At 55.5% G+C, this 17,129-nt stretch overlaps 1 protein-coding gene across 6 annotated transcripts; it reads left to right on the top strand.

The window, feature by feature from the left end:
- The first annotated feature begins 1,902 nt into the window (after nt 1-1,902).
- On the top strand, nt 1,903-16,443 carry SRF (serum response factor). 6 transcript variants are annotated; one of them, XM_080342707.1, is made up of 8 exons: nt 1,903-2,448; nt 3,866-4,132; nt 9,408-9,669; nt 10,025-10,204; nt 11,828-11,947; nt 12,608-12,799; nt 13,331-13,407; nt 15,241-16,443. In XM_080342707.1, the coding sequence occupies exons 1-8, from the start codon at nt 2,011-2,013 to the stop codon at nt 15,244-15,246; spliced, it is 1,542 nt and encodes a 513-aa protein (XP_080198833.1). In that variant the 5' UTR covers nt 1,903-2,010; the 3' UTR covers nt 15,247-16,443. The 6 variants fall into 6 exon arrangements, with proteins under 6 accessions (XP_080198833.1, XP_080198831.1, XP_080198832.1 ...); XM_080342705.1 differs by having other exon boundaries at nt 13,668-16,443; XM_080342706.1 differs by having other exon boundaries at nt 12,592-12,799.
- Nucleotides 16,444-17,129: the final 686 nt, after the last annotated feature.

Raw genomic sequence — 17,129 nt, 5'->3', positions numbered from 1 at the left:
CTGGTCATATCCAGAGCACAGCTGAGACAAGCATCTCATAAGGCATTCCCAGGATGAGGCTAGGAAGGGGGAAGATGGCAGCAGAAGGAATGAGCCAGCCCAAAAAGAGCTAGCTCTCATCTCTTGCCTGTGTAGACTATCCTACAGTCTGGAGAGCAAAAGGTCCAAGGGGAAGGAGAAAGGGTGACCATGTAGAAGCCCCATGAGCAAGAGGAACCCACATCCTGGTACCTGCAGCAGTTGCAGACTTGTGCTGAGCAAGTAGATTGGACTGGCTCTGGCTCTCAGATCCATGTGCCAGTTGCTCTCAGCTGAACTGGTGCCTCCAGCCATGTAGGGTGTCTGCTGACCCTTCCTTGGCCTGGCGTGACATGGCCAGGCCTCTGTCTCACCTGTGCCAGGTGTAGTTTGTGCTCAGAGTAAAGGGAGTGTGGCCAGGGCATGTGATGGGAGGCATGTGAGTCCTAGCAGCCCTGCTAGGAGCTATAAATGGCATGTGTGCTCACTGGAGGAGCATGGCTGGCGGGGAGGAGGGGGAGGTGGTGGCAGCAGTGAGGGGGGTGTTTGGTTTTGCAATTACTCTCTTGCTCTGTAGGAGGTTAGCCCTAGAGAATGGGAGACAGCTGTGAAGGCTGGTGGCAAGCATGCATGTCCCAAGTGATGAGACGGATATGGAAAGGTCTTGTGCAAGCTGCAGAACCCTCCATGGGGTGCCCGGGAGGGAAAATAGGTCTGTGGCAGGGCTGGTGCTGGCAGAAGTGGGGTCTTGCCCTGGGCTGCAGCTCCTGTTTGTAGGATATGATATGGGAGAGCTCTTTCTCAGCCAAGGATGTGGCTTTGTCCTCCCAGCTTCAAGCTCTGGGGCTGTATGGTCCCTCCTGCACCCCTGCTGACCCACAAACAGACTGCCTTGTACCCAATTGTCTTGTCTGCAGGGGCTGTCCCCCTCCTGTGGAGATCCTGACTCATACCTGAGCAGAATACACGGCCTGTGCCACCCGCTAGGAACCTTCTGAGCTGCAGTGGGTGTGGACATGGGCCCCTATGTGTGTACTGCGGCCAGCCCAGCCATTCCCTCGGGGGACAAGTGTTCAGTCAGTCTGTCCTGCCCACGGATGCTGTGAGCCAGGACCCCATTATCTCCTCCTGTGGACTCAAAGGTAGCTGTGGGCCCATCCTTCTTCTTCTTCTGGCCAGTGGTCAACTTGTGCTTGGGCAATGTGTATTTTGGTCATATCTGCCCAGTCCAGTGCCTTCAGCACCCTTGTGTCCCTCAAACCCATTCAGTGCCTCCGCAGCCCCTTCTCCTGACCCTAGGCAGACCCCGCAACCCCCAGGCAGACAGGCAACATGTTGTTACCTACAGGGTGTGGGAACGGTGGAGGGTTGCCTGGAGCAACACCTGGTGGCATCACTAAGAGGTGGCCCTAGTAGTGCTGCGACTCTATCCTGAAGATGACAAGGCAAGGGGTCTCTTTCACGTGGTGTGTCCCCTATGAGGACACGAGTTCCTCGAGCTGGCAGCCGTAACAGAGGAGTGAGTGCTGGAAGAGCAGGTGCCTCAGCCCAACCTCCGCCGCCCAGCCGCAAGACAGCCGGGCCGGGTACCGGCGTACGCAGCGGGAGCACTCCACCGGCACCCATCGCCGGCCGGCCGGCCCGCCCCGTCCGCGCCGCGTGGCGTGCCTGTCTCTTTAAGAGCCTCCCTGCGTGTTTCAATCTGAGAGTGACGCGAGCGCAGTCGGAACGAATGCAAATCAAAAGCCAGCCGCGGGCCAATAGGCGCCCGCACTTAGCGGCCGTCAGCCAATGGGGTAGCGCCTCCCGGCGGGGCGCCGGCTCGCCCCATATAAGGAGCGCCTTCTCCATAAAAGGCAACATTGTATCGCTTTATATGGGGGCGGCGCGGCGCGGCGGGGGCGGCGGCGGAGCGGGGCCGTGATCGCGGAGCGGGCGGCGGGGCCATGGCGAGGCCGGCCTGACCCGATCCGACCCGCGCTCGCCGCCGCGATGTTGCCGAGCCAGGCCGGGGCCGGGAACGGCGCCGCCGCCGCGCTGGCTCGCGGCTCGGGGCTGGGCCGGTCGCCGGTACCGGTGCCGCGTGGGGCGAACGGCGGCGGGGCGGCGGCGGGCCCGCCCGGGGGCCGCCTGGAGCGGGAGGCGCTGTACAGCGGCAGCGAGGGCGATTCGGATTCGGCCGAGGAGGAGGAGCTGGGCAGCGAGCGGCGTGGCGTGAAGCGTGGCCTGGCCGAGGCGGCAGCGGCGGCGGGGCCCACGGCGGGAGCAGCGGCAGCCGCCTACAGCGGCGGCGGGGGCGGCGGGGCCGTGAGTGGTGCCAAGCCCGGGAAGAAGACGCGGGGCCGGGTGAAGATCAAGATGGAGTTCATCGACAACAAGCTGCGGCGCTACACCACCTTCAGCAAGAGGAAGACCGGCATCATGAAGAAGGTGCGGCCCCGGGGTGGCGAGCGACCGCGGGGAGGGGCGCCCGAGGTTGTCGATTGGCACCCACCTGTCCGTCGCCGGCGGCCCGGTGCCAGCCCTGGTCCCCGGGCAGTGCGCGGCCGGGCCGAGCGGGGGGCCGGCCGGCGGGGCTGTGCCCGGAAACGGCGGTGGCTTCTCGGTCCCGCGGGGGGAGGCGGCCCGGCTCCAGCTTCTTCCGGGGGGCTGCGCGGGAGCCTCCAGCGGGGTCGGGTGCCGCCTGCGGCTGGCCCCTGGCGTCCGCGGGGCTCTGGTCAGGGACCGGGGTAGCCGGGAGCGAGAACGGTCGTCAGGCAACCCGGGGGATGCTGGGTGCACACGCCGGTGCACAGCTTTTGCACTCGGGGAGGCCCGTCCCGGTGCAGCCTCCAGCCCTCGGCTGGAGCTGCCCGGTGCTCCGAGAGCCCTCGGGCTGCCTCTTCGTGAGCCGTTGCTGGGTCCTGCACCAGTTCTGTGGCACAGTCGGGATGCCCTGCTAAGGCCTCAGCCGCGCTAGGTCCTTTGGCCTCGAAAGGGGCCAGCACCATGTCTCGGTTGGCCTGGAATGCCTTCCGTGCTTCCTGGTGATTGGAACCGTTGTACGAAGACAGATTAGAAACTTGAGAGATTTTGTGTGCAGTTGGATACTGTTGGCTCATCTGCATCCCTGTTGGTGCTTGTAGCATCCTCTGAACAATCGAGCAGTGCTGTATCCCAGCCAGGCTGGGCTTCACACACTCTGGGAAGGTGGGAACAGCTCTGGGGTACTGCTGGGCACATCTTGCCTGCGCAGGATGCAGAATGAGGAGATCCTGTCAGTGACAGCTTGTGCAAGACTACTGAGTGTGCCATGATGGCATACGAAGAGTGTTCTTTTTAGCCCACAGGTCAATCCTGGTTGGGAGGGGTGCTCGGGACTGTGAATACAGAGAGGGGAATCTGGGTCCTGGCCTGGCTGGGTGTCAGTGAGGGATAGGAGGTAGCAGAGACACATGGGCCGAGTAGCATCCTCTCATATGGCTTAGCAGAGGTTTAGGGGGGAGACATCTAGATCTTTCTGGAGACACGGGTGGGATTTCCAGCATAGGGACATCCCAGTGTCCCCATGTCCCGAGCCTACTCTCCAGAGCAGCCACTCTTCTCCCATGGCGTCTTGTCATGCGCATTCCCTAAGGGCACACTAAAGGAGATGAGAACGCAGCACAGGGAACTTCAACATGTAGGGGACCAATCTTGACTTAGTTTTAGTGGCCACAGCTCCTGTGGGGTGGCAGAGAGTCAGAGCTGGTGTGAGCAGAAAGAGTGCCATGCTTGGGAGCACAAGGATATGCCAGGGACTCTTGTCATGCACTGTATGTGTTCCTGCTGCTTGTGATTCCCTGTTCTTCCCCTGTGTTGCTGGCAGGCCTACGAGCTTTCCACACTGACCGGCACTCAAGTCCTGCTGCTGGTGGCCAGTGAGACGGGCCATGTGTACACGTTTGCCACGCGGAAGTTGCAGCCCATGATCACCAGTGAGACGGGGAAGGCATTGATCCAAACATGCCTCAACTCCCCAGACTCACCCCCGCGCTCAGACCCCACCACTGACCAGCGCATGAGCGCCACAGGCTTCGAGGAGACGGACCTCACCTACCAGGTGTCCGAGTCAGACAGCAGTGGGGAGACCAAGGTAACGTTCCTGTACTCAGCCACATGCCTGGGCACCCTGGAGGGCATGTACTGTGCTTGTGTGGCTATGCTGGGAGCCCTGGCCATCCCCAGCCCTCCTTGAAAAGCAGCTTGGAAAGCTGAGGATGGGTCCCCTTTTGCTGCAACTCCAGCAAGCTTGTGCTCCCAGGGCTGGCTCCATTATTTGGCTGGTGGTAGTGGTGTTTTGGAGGGGGAGAGAGGTGGGTGGCAGGTGTCCTGGCCCTGGCCTTTGCAGCAGGGCTCCCCACTGGGCCCAGCCCACCCCCCGGCCAGCTCTCAGCCTTGTTATCTCTCCACGGCGTCTCCATGCTCTTGCACTCATTGATAAAAATTTGATTCTGCCTCCATGGCCTTATAAGGCCTGGTTTCCCTCGCCAGAGTCCCTGGCAGGGCCCCTCACATTCCTTATAAGCTGCAGCTGTCTCTTGCTTTGGTGCTGTTTTGGAAGGGGGCAGGGAGGACATGGGGAATGGAAACATTTGGCTGGACAGGCAGTTTCTGCTCTCTGCCTGGTGTCCCTGCAGGCGCTGGCCCTTGCCTGCCACCTTTACTTGTGGCCTCTTGCCCAGGGTGCTGTAGAGGGCCTAGCTGTGGGCGCAGAGTTGGGCAATGGCCCTTTTCTGCCAGAAGGTCTTTTCCCCGTGTCCCTGGGTGCTCTTCCTTGGAGCTGTTGCAAGAAAGCTGGCTCCTGTATCCCTGTGCCTCTTTTACAGAATGGTGCTTGGATACTTGGAGATGGGAGGCAAGGGAGGTTGTCGTGCAAGACTGGGAGGACATGCTGAACTGGGGGTTGTGCCACAGCTTCCCAGGCCTGTGCTATTGGGTGCTGCAAGTTGCTGCAGCTCTACTGTACCTGTGCTCATGGCATGGGTACTGGGGTTGCTGCAAAAGCATCTTTCCGTATTGACCATGGCCTTGCTCTAGGAGCCATCCAGCCAGCTGTATGCAAGCCACGGCAGCATCCTTGCTATACAGTAGCCACTAAACATTTAGCATACAGAACCTGGAGAGAAGGGTGTTTGAGATCTCTGTGCTGTAATCCCAAAGGCAGCAAGTGCAGCCCTGAGACATGCTCAGCATGTTGTCTGAGGCTGTTAGGGCTGTTCTTATGTGTGTTTGTATCCTGTGGCAGCCCAACAGTTCTGGTCATGGTGCTGCTGGGTACCTGGCAGCTGCCATTCCTCCATGCCCTCTTCTCCACCAGTGCTGCACCAAGCAAAGTCTTCTCACTGCTGAGCCCTGAGAAATCTCAGCAGTCCTAGAGTTCCCTGCAGGCAGAGAAGCTGTGGTGGGTCAAGGTGTTGCTGACTGGAGTACTCTGTGCTGGAGCCCAGCAGAGTCCCTGGGAAGGCTTCCCGCTGATGGGAGCCCAACAACATTCGTGGCTGTCCAAGTCTGGCGTGATGCAGTTTCTCCCTTGTGCAGCCTGTAAGGACTAGTGTCTCTTGGGCTTCTCCTGGATGAAAAGGCAAGTCCTGTGGGCATTTTGTAATGAGATAATTTACCTGTGCCTGGAGTAATTTGGAGGTGCAGTAAGTGTTGTGTATGGCAGCTGACCTGTCCCTGACATGGGGCTTGTCCACATCATGTACTTTGTTTTTCCCTGAAAATACTGTTTGATGGCCCCAAAAGAAGTGTGTTCTTGGGCTGCAGTTACTTGGCAGAGGAGAATCTTAACTTATCTTTGCCTGCTTTCTGATGCAAGCCCCACTTAGTGTCCTGCAAGCTCCATTCCAGTACTCACAAATGGTAATGCTGAGTGTGGGGTGCCTTGTGGCCACAGCCACAAGGGGCTAGAGGTTGGGGCTAGAGGAGCTCTGTGGCCCTGTCTTCTCCTTGACATTCTGGCTAAACCCACCCCTGGCTTGCTGAAGATTCTTGTCATGGCAAACTCTGGGGCTGGGAACAGTCAAGCCCTGACCCTCTTCAGTTCTACTGTGCCTTCTGCAGGGCTGGAAGCCTGGTTTGGTGCTCTGGCAGAGATCAGCCCAATTCAGACAGATCAAGAAGCCCTCTGAGGATGAAGGGAGCCTGTGGGTGGGCCATACTAGATGGCTGGCATCCTTGCTGAGGGGTAGGTGGTACACAGAGTTGGGTTATAGATGCCTCATTGTGGGAGATGGCAGGGAATTAAGTGTCTGGACTGTTAAGTCCAGCCACATAGGATGCTCTGAGAGGGTTGGGCAGTTCTTCCTTAGCCTTACTGTGAACTCTGCTTTCTGGACTTCTCTATGGACAAAACCTGCTTGTGTTTGGCAGAGAGGGGAGCAATGCAGCTAGGCTGTTATTCCTCTCTACTGCAGGTGGCAGCATCTATGAGATGCTCCTGTTGTGTCAAACCCAAGCTCCCTGCTGTCGAGCTGAGCTCAGACTACGGCTGGGACTGGGGCGTGCTGTACTTTGAAGACTGCAGCTATATCCTCATGATGATATTGTTGTGCACTGACCTGTCTGGTCTTTTGAGAACCCCAAAGGATACCATGCCCTCTTGTAATCTCCTGGGTGTGGTTATGTGGGAGAGGGGCTTTTGGAGGGAGCTCAGGGGCTCTAGGTTGGGGTCAGAACATGAGGGTAGTCCTGATCTTGTAGTCTGTTTTTGGGATGGGTGAAAGGTGGGACTTTCTGCCCCATCTGGAATGCAGACCAGGTGTTGGAGACTAGGTTGGGTTTTCCCATGTACCTCCAAGGCCAGTTGTCCTGCAACATCCATATAATAATGCTGACTGGGGCGTCTGGGTTGTGCTGAACAGCTTTGTCTTTGGCAGACCCCAGAAGCTGTGGAGTGGAATTCTTTCTGGCCCCAAGACCTACTATGGTCCACAATGGGGCTCAAATGGCCTGGGCTGTGCCCTGTGGTCCACTCATGCTGTATAACTTTACCAAGCATGCCCAGTGGTGTGGGTCTGTGCAGACATCTGCCACTGTGCTGCACCTCTCTGCTGTGTGTTGGTTCCCCAGGCACTGCTCTGCAAACTGAAGTCTGCAGTGAGTGATGGTGGGGAGTGAATGCGTAGCTGGATCAGGAAGGGAAAGGCATTCAGGGCTGCTGTGCTGCCTCAGGCCTTATCCACAGCCCTTTGGATAATCTCTGCTGCTGAAGGTGACCTATGATTTGGCTCTTGTTGGAGGCTGGCCTTGTACATGTAGTCTGGGGTTTGCAGGGTGCACGGGGAAGCCCAGGTGCCATGGGGCTCTAAGGTATCTCAGACAGGCATGGGGAGAAGGCAATGGATGTCCAGACCCAAGGTCTCTCCCAGCTCTCTTTCTGTACTGGAAGCTATTGCTACAGCCTAAGAGAAACACAGCAAAGACAGAAAGAATCTGTCTCACCTGTGGCAGTGTAAGGAGGGTAGAGACAGGGCGTGCATAGTTCAAGCCTGCTGGCACAGCATCCCTCCTGAGTACCTCTGCTGTTCTGATCATACTGAGGTTTGTCCTTGTGCTTCTAGGGAGTCCTGGGAATCTCCCTGAGTAGGGTGCTGTAAATCTTTTGGTGTGTCTCCTCCAGCCCTGAGAGTAGGGAGTGCGAGGGTATGGTAAGTGCCCTGGCCAGTTGAGGACTATATCTCAGGGGTGTACAGCTTCAGGGCTACAGCTGGGGATGAGGGAACCTGGCTTTTCAAGCTGGGGACAGGACCTGGCCTGCTCTGCTATGGCTCTTCTAGCCTAGAGGGCTGGGGAGAGCTCTGCTCTGTCACCCATGTGGGTAGGACACCCATAGCCTCCGTGTCCCATGTGGAAGGGCAGGAGTTTGTGATTGAGCTAATGGAAAGTGCCTCTGCTGGGCTTCACTTTGTTATCATGTGCCTCTTCTAATTTGGACTTCAGGGACTGTGGTGCCAAGGCAGAGGGGTGTTGCTCTCCTCCCTCCCCAGGCTCCGAGGCACAGCTGAGCTCCTGGGATTGGCTCCCCCTCTCCAAAATGGGCTGCCTTCCCTTTTTTAGCTGTTCGTTGAGCTGTGAATTCCTCGTTCCTGGCAGCTTGACAAGCTGGGAACAAGGCTTAGCACGTGGGAGAGCTGGGCCCACCAGCCTGCAGCAGGAGGGGTGGGAGTGTGGCAGCTTTAACTTCTCAGGTTTTCTGGTGGCAGGGCACGAGAACAGCAGGTCCCTTGTGCCCTGTGGCATGGTCTCCTGTGGAGCAGTGTATTTCCAGTCTGCTTTTGGCCAGCTGAGCAGGGTAGGAAAGGAGGCTGTGGAGACCCTGGGTATCCAAAAGGGGATTTAGGGGAAGGAGGTGTGTTAGGTGAAGTGTGGCTGCCAGGTGCAAGAGGGATCATGCTGAGCTTGGTTGGTTCCTGCAGATTCAAGCCATGGCCAGCCACATGCTTTGTGGCTGTGGAAATCTGGGGTGTTAGATGCCCTGCAGCCCGAAACACATGTTCCTCCCTTGTTCCCAGAGCCAGCTGCTCAGGCTAGTGCTGGCCTAGAGCAGGGCCCCTTTCCTCCTGGTGCTCAGCTTCCCTGGCGATGCTGTCCTCAGGCAGACATTGCAGATGCTGCTTGCAGAAGCATGGTATGTTAGCTACAGCCTGCACATGTGAGGTCCCTTGGGAACATTTGCCTTGTGCCCATCTTCTGCTAGTGGACTGGCAAATCGGTACTTCCCTTGGTCAGGTTCTCCCTTTTACTCCAGGAGATTTGTGGAGGCATTCTCCAGGGCCTGCCCAGGCAGCTGTCAGGGCTGTGTTTGGGCCTCCTTGATGTCCAGGTTTGGCCTTATTCACTTCTCCCTTGCCGCTTTTGGTGTAGAGCTGCCTTTAAGAGCCAGTTCTCGGTTTGTTCTTGGCCATGTGTTTCCTGCTAAAAGGGAAGCGCTGTGTATTCCTGACAGGAGACAGTGTGTTTGCCTGTATGTCTGTCCCTGCAAGGACTACTTTTGCCAGTTGTGTGCTAAAAAGAGACTGTTCTCTTCTTGGAGGCTATGGGAACTCCTGGGGAGGGGAAGGGTTGCTTCATCCCTTGGTGTCTTGCAGGGAAGTCTCTTGGGGGACCTGTGTGGCCTTGGGCTTGTATCCAAGGTTTATGCTGAGCTCCCTCCAGCTCTCCTCATGCTGCATTACTGGTCACGGTCTCCTCATGTTTGTACAAGCAACTCTTCTCTGCTATCCTGGCTCTGCTCCATGTGCTGGCAGCAGGCTGTGGGGTATGGTTTAGCATGGGAGTGCAATCTATGGAGCCTGGCTTGGTCTCACAGGCAGATGTTGACAGGATCCAATGGCTGATCTGAGTTGTCACAATCTCTCCTTCCTCAGGATGCACTGAAACCAGCATTCACTGTCACCAACCTGCCGGGAACAACGTCCACCATCCAGACAGCCCCCACCACCTCGACCTCCATGCAGGTCAGCAGTGGCCCGTCATTCCCCATCACTAATTACCTGGCGCCAGTGTCTGCCAGCATCAGCCCCAATGCCGTCACAAGTGCCAACGGGACAGTGCTGAAGACTACTGGAGCCAGTGCAGTGACATCTGGAGGACTCATGCCGATACCCACTGGCTTCACCCTCATGTCAGGTCAGTTCCTTTAGGGGCTGAGGAGTGCATCCATCCATCTACCCATCCATCTCTGCACCTGGTGTGTGTTGCTGCCCTCTCCAGTGGAGAGGAGACCTAGTGGCAGGAGGAGGCAGAGTGGTTGCTGTAGTAGGGTGAACCTGGCTGGGATTCCTTGCTCAAGCCCAGCCAGGCCAGTGGCTGGAGAAAGGTCATGTAGTGACTGTTTCCTTAGGGTGCTGCTAGCTGGCCCTGCTGTTGGGAAGGGCATGGTGGCAGGGAGCTGAGCTGGGACCCCAGGGCAGCACCGAGAAGCCTGGAGGGAGTGAAAAGAGCTGGTGGTGACAAAGCTTTTCTTTCTCCCTCCTTTTGGCAGGTGCTTCCCTTTCTCCAGGGACCCCTACACTTCCTCTCACTCAGTTACAGCCGCACTCCCTGGCTCTTTCCAGCCAGCAGGGCCAGGTGGTCATGAGTATGGCTGGACAGCTGCAGCAGGCACAACAGACAGTCTTCCGCTTCCCTGCCAGAGCTGGAGGGCAGATCATGTCACTGACAGGTCAGCACTCGCTTCTCCTCCGCTTGCTTGAGGTGGGGGGATGGAGGCATCTGTGGGGATCCTGGTCCTGGCCAGAGAGCTGACCCCCAACTGAGGTGTGACTGCAGAGAGGCAGAGCACAGGGCACCCTAGCTGTGGCTGCTGGGGAGAGATGGGCAGACAAGGCAGAGAATGCTTGGCATAGGCAAGAGCAGCATCCTGGGGCATACAGACCAATGGAAGCAGTGAGTTGTCGGTCTCCTGCCCCAGGAGTAAATGCAGAGGAGGCAGGTCCCTGGTGCAGCTGTATTGAGGCTGGACTGTGCTGCTGGGAGGACTGATGAAAGGAGACCACAGGGGCTCAGATGCCCCATGGATGTTTTTTGGGTGCTGACATTTGGCTCTGAACAGCTGCCCTTGCTTTCGTACTTGGATTTGTAGTCAGTCACTGAACCACAGTGCAGAGGATAGATTAGGAGAGACCCAGAGAGGAGGAGGGAGTGGTGCTGCTGTGCTGCCTTGTGTAGGAATTTGTAGGAGTAGGAATTTCTTGTTGAGAGTCAAGACTCTCCAGGTGTTGCACTGGGGCTGGACATGCCCTTGGCTGGAGTTTCAGAGCAGGGCTAAGCTTTTCTTTGTGGGGGCAGCCATCATTTGAGGACCAGCACTCAGAGTGAAATGGTATTTCTTGTGTCCTGCCTGTTTGTGCCCAAGTCGGTGAGACTGATAGCACGCATGCTTTCTTGGAGTGCTTATGGCTCCTTTGGGCCCTGGCAGACAGCATGGTCCCATACAAGGGGACTGGATTTCTCTTGTGATCTGGAGGAGCTAAGAGAATAATGGACTTGTGTCTCTCTCTTTGGTCTGCTGCCTGGGGAGATGCCCAGTCTGAGTGAGGTGGCTGGTGATTCCTGCTCTCTGGCATCCCTTGCTCTTCCCTCTAGATACAGGACCTGAGCCTGAGGGGAGCTTCCTGTGCTGAGCTCCATCTCTGGAACTGAAGAGTTTTGCAACAAGTGGACTGGAGGTTGTGTGTTTGTGCCCTTGCAGCTCTGTGATGCATATCTGGTGGTCAAGTGGTCTCTAATCCCTGGACAGAGCACTGTGATGTCCTTGAGATCACAAACTGTTCCCTGAGTACCCTGTGGAGGATGGAGCTGAGCTCCAGAGTGTGAAGGCAGTGTGGCCTTACTGGACTGGACATTTGGGCAGTTCTGCTCGGTGCAGGAAGATGTTCCTGGCAGAGCTGGCTGACCATGGGCAGTGCTGGGGGCATGTGCTGGGTCTTCTCCTCCAAACATCATCTGTGCTGTGCCTTGATGCAGCCAGGAGTGGTGAGGAGAGCCCCCAGACATTCCTGACCCATGCCTGGAAGTTGGACAAAAGCTGCTGTGGCCTTTTTTCTCTGGAGCCCTGTAGGCCACTAACCCCTCCTTTGCCCCTGTCTGCCAGGAAAGAGCAGGTTTTGGCCTGGTCTTTGCATCAGGGCCTGGTTTCTGCCATGTCCTGCTTTTGGCTAGCCTTCCCCAGCACAGTGCAGAGCCACGCTGTGGAGCTGTGTGTGGCCGAAGAAGGACTGGGGAGGCTTTCTCATCAAAAGTGCCTGTATCCCTGCTTAGCTCATGGACTCATCTCTCTCCGTAGGTAGTACCATGGCTCAGCAGGTCCCAGTCCAGGCGATCCAGGTGCACCAGGCACCACAGCAAACGTCTCCCTCTAGTGACAGCAGCACTGACCTTACCCAGACCTCTTCCAGCGGAACAGGTAATTGGCACATTATGATAACCTTGTTCTGTCTTCCTTCATGACCACTGCTGATTACAGCCCACGCCAATAGACCTCATGCTTGCTCCTTGTGCAGGATCCTTCTCCAGACCAACTATGTCCCAGGCTTTCTGACAGTTTCCCAGGTGTATTTATCCCTGTTGACAGGCCCTGTATCATCTGCTCTTGCAGCATGGAGCAGGGAACAGATTGCTCAGTTCTCAGATGGTTTCATAGTGAGCCATCATTGCCCCTAGCACAAGGCATTGGTTCACATCTACTTGCGATTTTTACTGTACATGCAGAGGACACCCCTGTTGTCAGCAAAATCTGAGTTCAAGTGCCTGGTTGCAGGCTGAATCCAGTTCAACAGCTTTATTGAAGCTTCATCAGGAAAACTGTATGTCAAGTTTAATTCAGTTCTGGGGCATCTGGCTACTGTGCTTTTCTGTCGTCTTGTACTGACTTATTAAAAGAGAGGTTTGAGCTCAACTGCCTGTTTCCTGGGGCTTTTCCCAAAGAGCTTGGGAGAACAAGACGGGTACCTCCATACACTTTAGGCCAGCATGCCAAGGGTAGCTGAGGGAGGGGTGCTGAGCAGGCATGTGAGTGTAGCAGACTTCTTTCGTGTGGCTCACATGTAGTCTGTCCTGGTGCCAGTGACCCTCCCAGCGACCATCATGACGTCGTCTGTGCCAACCACTGTGGGTGGCCACATGATGTACCCCAGCCCACATGCGGTGATGTACGCGCCCACATCTGGCCTTGCAGACGGTGGACTTGCAGTCCTCAACGCTTTCTCACAGACGCCCTCAGCAATGCAGGTGTCCCACGGCCAGGTCCAGGATCAGGGTAAGACAGCTGTCTGGGTCAGTGCTCCCTTAAGTGCTCTGACACCCTGATTTTTCTTGTCTGGGATATCTTTATGTTGCATACTAATTTCAGGGAATTTTCTTCTAAGCAGTCCTAGCAACTATACAAAGGCCTGGCAAGGGTGATGTCTGGTGCGTGCTTTTAGGTCCCACCTTTCTGCTGTGAAAAGGATTGCTTGAGCCATTTGCTGGGGAAAAAGGGTGAGGGTTGCTGGGATGGATGGCATATGGGACAGGCGGTGGAGGGAGCTAGGGGACTCTGGAGAGGACGTGTGGTTGCGTGAGGGGGGCAAAGCAGCATGAAACCATGCAGGCAAGACTTGGCTTGAGGGCTTGTGCCTGCTTCTCCCAGCATTTGGAAAACTAGCGTGTGTGGCTTTCTCCTGGGATGCTTCCATGTATGCAAACAGGCACCTTCATACTTGGGAAGCTCCACGGAGCTCAGAGAAGGGACCCATGCGGAGAGTACTGCTTAAGGGATGGTGTCATTTGCGCTCTTTCTCTGTTGCAGGTGGTGTCCCCCAAGTGTTCCTGACAGCCCCATCAGGCACCGTTCAGATCCCAGTCTCAGCTGTCCAGCTTCACCAGGTAGGTGCAGAGTGGTACTCATGTTCAGGGGGTGTCCTTGCTCTGCCTCTGCCTGCAGATGCTTTGTGGGTCTGGGCAGACCTGGTCCCTTGGGTAGGACCAATCCTCAGGCCTGGGAATGCCACCCAGCCTTGGGTGAGGAAGTCTTGCCCTCTTTGGACAGGTGCTGAGAAGGGACAGTGCCACCCTGGCTGCTAGCACATGTGGTCTCAGGGCATGTTGTCTGTCCCTCAGTGCTTCCTCCTCCCTTTTCTCTCTAGATGGCTGTTATCGGGCAGCAGAGCAGCAGTGGCAGCAGCCTGACGGAGCTGCAGGTGGTCAACTTGGACACCTCACACAGCGCCAAGAGTGACTGAGAGGCCTCTGCTGCTGGCCTTGTGCTGTCCTTGGCTTGTCATGCCAGTGCCGAGGCTGGCGGCAATTCTTTCTCATACAGACTGCACCAGTTATTTATTGTTGCCTTTTCACGTTTCCTTCATCCACACATGCACACACACACACCCACCCACACACATACACACAGGCATGCATGTGGGGCTGTATGACCCACCCACGGTGGGGCTGTGCTGGGGCCATGCAGGGCTTGGTGGTGTTTGGATGCTGCAATAGCTGTGTTTGTCTCATGCCAGCCAAAGAAATTTGTCTCTTGATGGGGGAGGATTGCTCTGCGCTGTAAATAAATACTGCGGGCCATTCCCAACAGGAGGCTCTGGCTCCTTCTGGGCGCTCTGAGTCACCTTGCCCATGAGTGTTTGTTCTGCATGGGGCTCAGCTCAGACGCAGAGCTGTGCCGCAGGCACAGATTGGAGTTGAGTGGGCCGAGGCTGTGCTTCTGGCCTCAGCAATGTGCCTTTGTGGGGGTGACAGGTCCTGGCCGCACCAGCTCACCCTGGGCTCTGGACAGAGGCAAGTGTCCAGCTTGCATGTGCATTTCTGGTTGGGCAGGGCACAGCCAGCAGCACCAGCCCCATCCTCCTTGTCTGCACTACAGGGAGCCCTCTGCCCTCAGTGCCTCCTCACTGGGCTGCTGGCAGATGTGGTGGCTTCCCTCACAAAGCTGAGGTGGTCAGTGGATGGATGCTCAGGAGCACAGTGATGCCTTGGAGACCTCCTGGGCAGGAGGGACTCTGCAGCTGGTGCAGCCCCACGCTTTCCTCTCAGCCCTCGCACTGCTTGTGGACTCCATACACCCAGGGGATGGTGGCTGGGTCTTTCACACGTACCCCCTGCAGCTCCAGCCAGTGCTTTCTAAATTTCTATCTGATGCAAGGTGGAGAAACAACTCAAGTGTCAAAGGGAAGAAGCCCATGGGGCACTGAGCTGCTGGGCAGGTGGCAGGCTCTTCCTCTAAGTCCCAGGGTGATGTGCAGGCCATCCTGGGCTGTGGAGGAGCAGCTGTGAAGCCTGTGCAGGCTCACCAAGGCCAGGGCAGAAGGGCTTGGAGCATGTGTGGTCCTGCATGGGAGTTGCTGTGAGTGGCTCTGCTACCTAGCCCTGTCCCTGGAGGGAGAGTGAGCAAGTGAGAGAAGCTGCTGAACCCTTAGGGGAAGAAGCAGCTACTGTAATTTTTTTTTTTTTTTTTTTTTAAGTTAAAGACAAAAGAAGCCTTGGAGGAAAAAAAAAAAGGAAAAAAAAAAAAAAAAAGAAAATGACTTTATTTTTCTAAGTGTTAAACTCAGTATTTATGTAATTCTTTAAGGAATAAAAGTTTGGCTCCTGTACAGTTTTCATGGGGTTTGTACCAGGGGAATGGGAGGGGGGTGGGTGGGCATGGAGGCAGGAAAGGGGCCTTGCTTTTGAGTTTGTATTGTAACCTTGGACATGTTCCCTCAGCATTAGCGTTTAAGCTGCACTCTCCACCCACCAGCATGTGCCAGGGATCAAGCTGAACTGAGTGGCTTGCTTGTTTCCTGCTTACCTGTACTGAGGACTCCATACCCATCATTTTGGGATTAATGGGCAGAAGGCAAGTGAAGCAGTGGCTGGTCTCTAGCAATGGGAAACCCCATCCTTCAGGTGCAAGGGGCTTTGCAGTGTGCCTGGGAGCCAGAGATGGGCTTGGGTTTTCTAATGGTCCTGGGACCTGTGCCAGTTCTGTCACTGCTCTTGGTGTGGAACAGTGCTACCTGTGACTACCTAAGGGATATGGGCATCCCCACTCCTCCTTGGGGGCTGAGTGCCTCACAGTGGCTGATCCCTACTCACTGTGCAGGTGCCATCTCGGGAACTCCTAGCTAATGATCTGAGCTGTAGTTCTCCCTCCAGAGCTTTTCCTTAGTGCACAGATGTGGACAGGTCCCTTCTAAGCCCCTGTGTAAGAGCTCCCAAAATGGTCTTTGAGCCCTTGGTTTGTTTTGCAGCCTGGGAAGGGTTCGTGGAGTGGCCCATCCTGGTGAGTGAGACGCTGTGTGCTGCCTCCCATTAGTGTCCTTGCTCTCAGAGTAAGGAGTGTGTGGGAGTGATGCGCTCCATCGCTAGGTGTATGAAAGATGCTCAGTGATTCTGCCAAAACAAGGCTGGGTACCTTGGAGTTCATCCAGGGAGAAGGATGGGGTTGGGGTTTGCATTGTCCTCTGCCCCAGCGCATCGCTGTGGCCTGGCTTTGCTCTGCTTTGCTTCTGCTGGTGTTGTGGAGCAGAGCTGTAGGGCTGGGAGGGCAGAAGTGCCCCTGCTGATTCAAGGTGTTCAACTGAACCCCCTCTCCTGCTCCCCAAAGGCAACTGCTGGTTAAACGCTAATGATGTATTTTATTTAAGTGCAGACTTGTTAAGAACACTTGTGTATCAGGGATGAAATGGCATTTATTGTGTGGTGACATTTTAAATTCATTTTACTTGTTTGAGGGGTGTGTGTGCGCGTGCGTGTGTGTGTACGCATAAGCGTGTGTGGGATTTTTTTTTTGTTTGTTTTTTCCCCTCCAGTTTCCAGGATTGTGTTTCTGGAAGGATGTGGGAGTAATCACAGTACTATGTACAGAGCTTTCTTTTGTATTAAAAAAAAATTACTCTTTCAATAAATGTTATCATTTTGTGCACAGATTTGGGGTCTTGGCCATGCTTTACGGGAGGGGATGACACACACCCTAGGGCCAATGAATGGGGATCAGAGGCAGATTCCTGCACCAGTTTGTGTACTGCAGGGGGTGGGAGGCTTTCTGGGCATGGTACGGCAAAGAGGAGGCTCTTTGCAAAAAAGTCTCTGTTGTGGTTTAACTGGAGCTAGCAATTGAAAACCACGATAACTGCTCACTCCCCTTCCCCCTACCTCCCAAAAGGGGAAGAGAATCAAAAGAGAAGGCAGAAACTTGTGGACTGAGAGAAACACAGTTTAATAGACTAACAAAATAATACTAATTTACCACTACTACTACTACTACTATATATAAAATGGAAATAGAATATAAAATAAAAGATACTCAGTGTAATTCCTCATGAATTCTGTCTGCACCAAGCAGCCAGTCCCAGGAAGTAGGACGTGGTCCCAAACAGCTGATCCCAGAGAGAGAAGAGAGGAAAAAGGCTGAAAAGGCCCAGAGGCAAATAGGCAGGATGGGAAAAGGCCAAACTAAAGAAACTCCCAAACAGAACTCCAGTGAAACAGAGCTGAACCAAAATAGATCTCTGTCCCTGTCCATCCCTCTAGCCAGAAAGTCCTGACTCTCCTTAAATATGAAGCATGATACTAATGGCATGGAATGCTCTTATTGATCAGTCTGGATGTCA

This window comes from Nesoenas mayeri (genome assembly GCF_963082525.1).
Source record: "Nesoenas mayeri genome assembly, chromosome: 3".
NCBI classification, from domain to species: domain Eukaryota; kingdom Metazoa; phylum Chordata; class Aves; order Columbiformes; family Columbidae; genus Nesoenas; species Nesoenas mayeri.
This window is presented reverse-complemented; position numbering and strand designations above follow the sequence as displayed.

What these genes read in the sequence shown, in the direction of transcription:
- SRF (XM_080342704.1), top strand. Translation starts at nt 2,011, where the DNA reads ATGTTGCCGAGCCAGGCCGGGGCCGGGAACGGCGCCGCCGCCGCGCTG. An exon ending in TGGCTTCACCCTCATGTCAG is followed by an intron (nt 9,670 to 10,024) that starts GTCAGTTCCTTT and finishes TCCTTTTGGCAG; the next exon opens with GTGCTTCCCTTTCTCCAGGG. An exon ending in CAGCTGTCCAGCTTCACCAG is followed by an intron (nt 13,408 to 13,667) that starts GTAGGTGCAGAG and finishes TTTTCTCTCTAG; the next exon opens with ATGGCTGTTATCGGGCAGCA.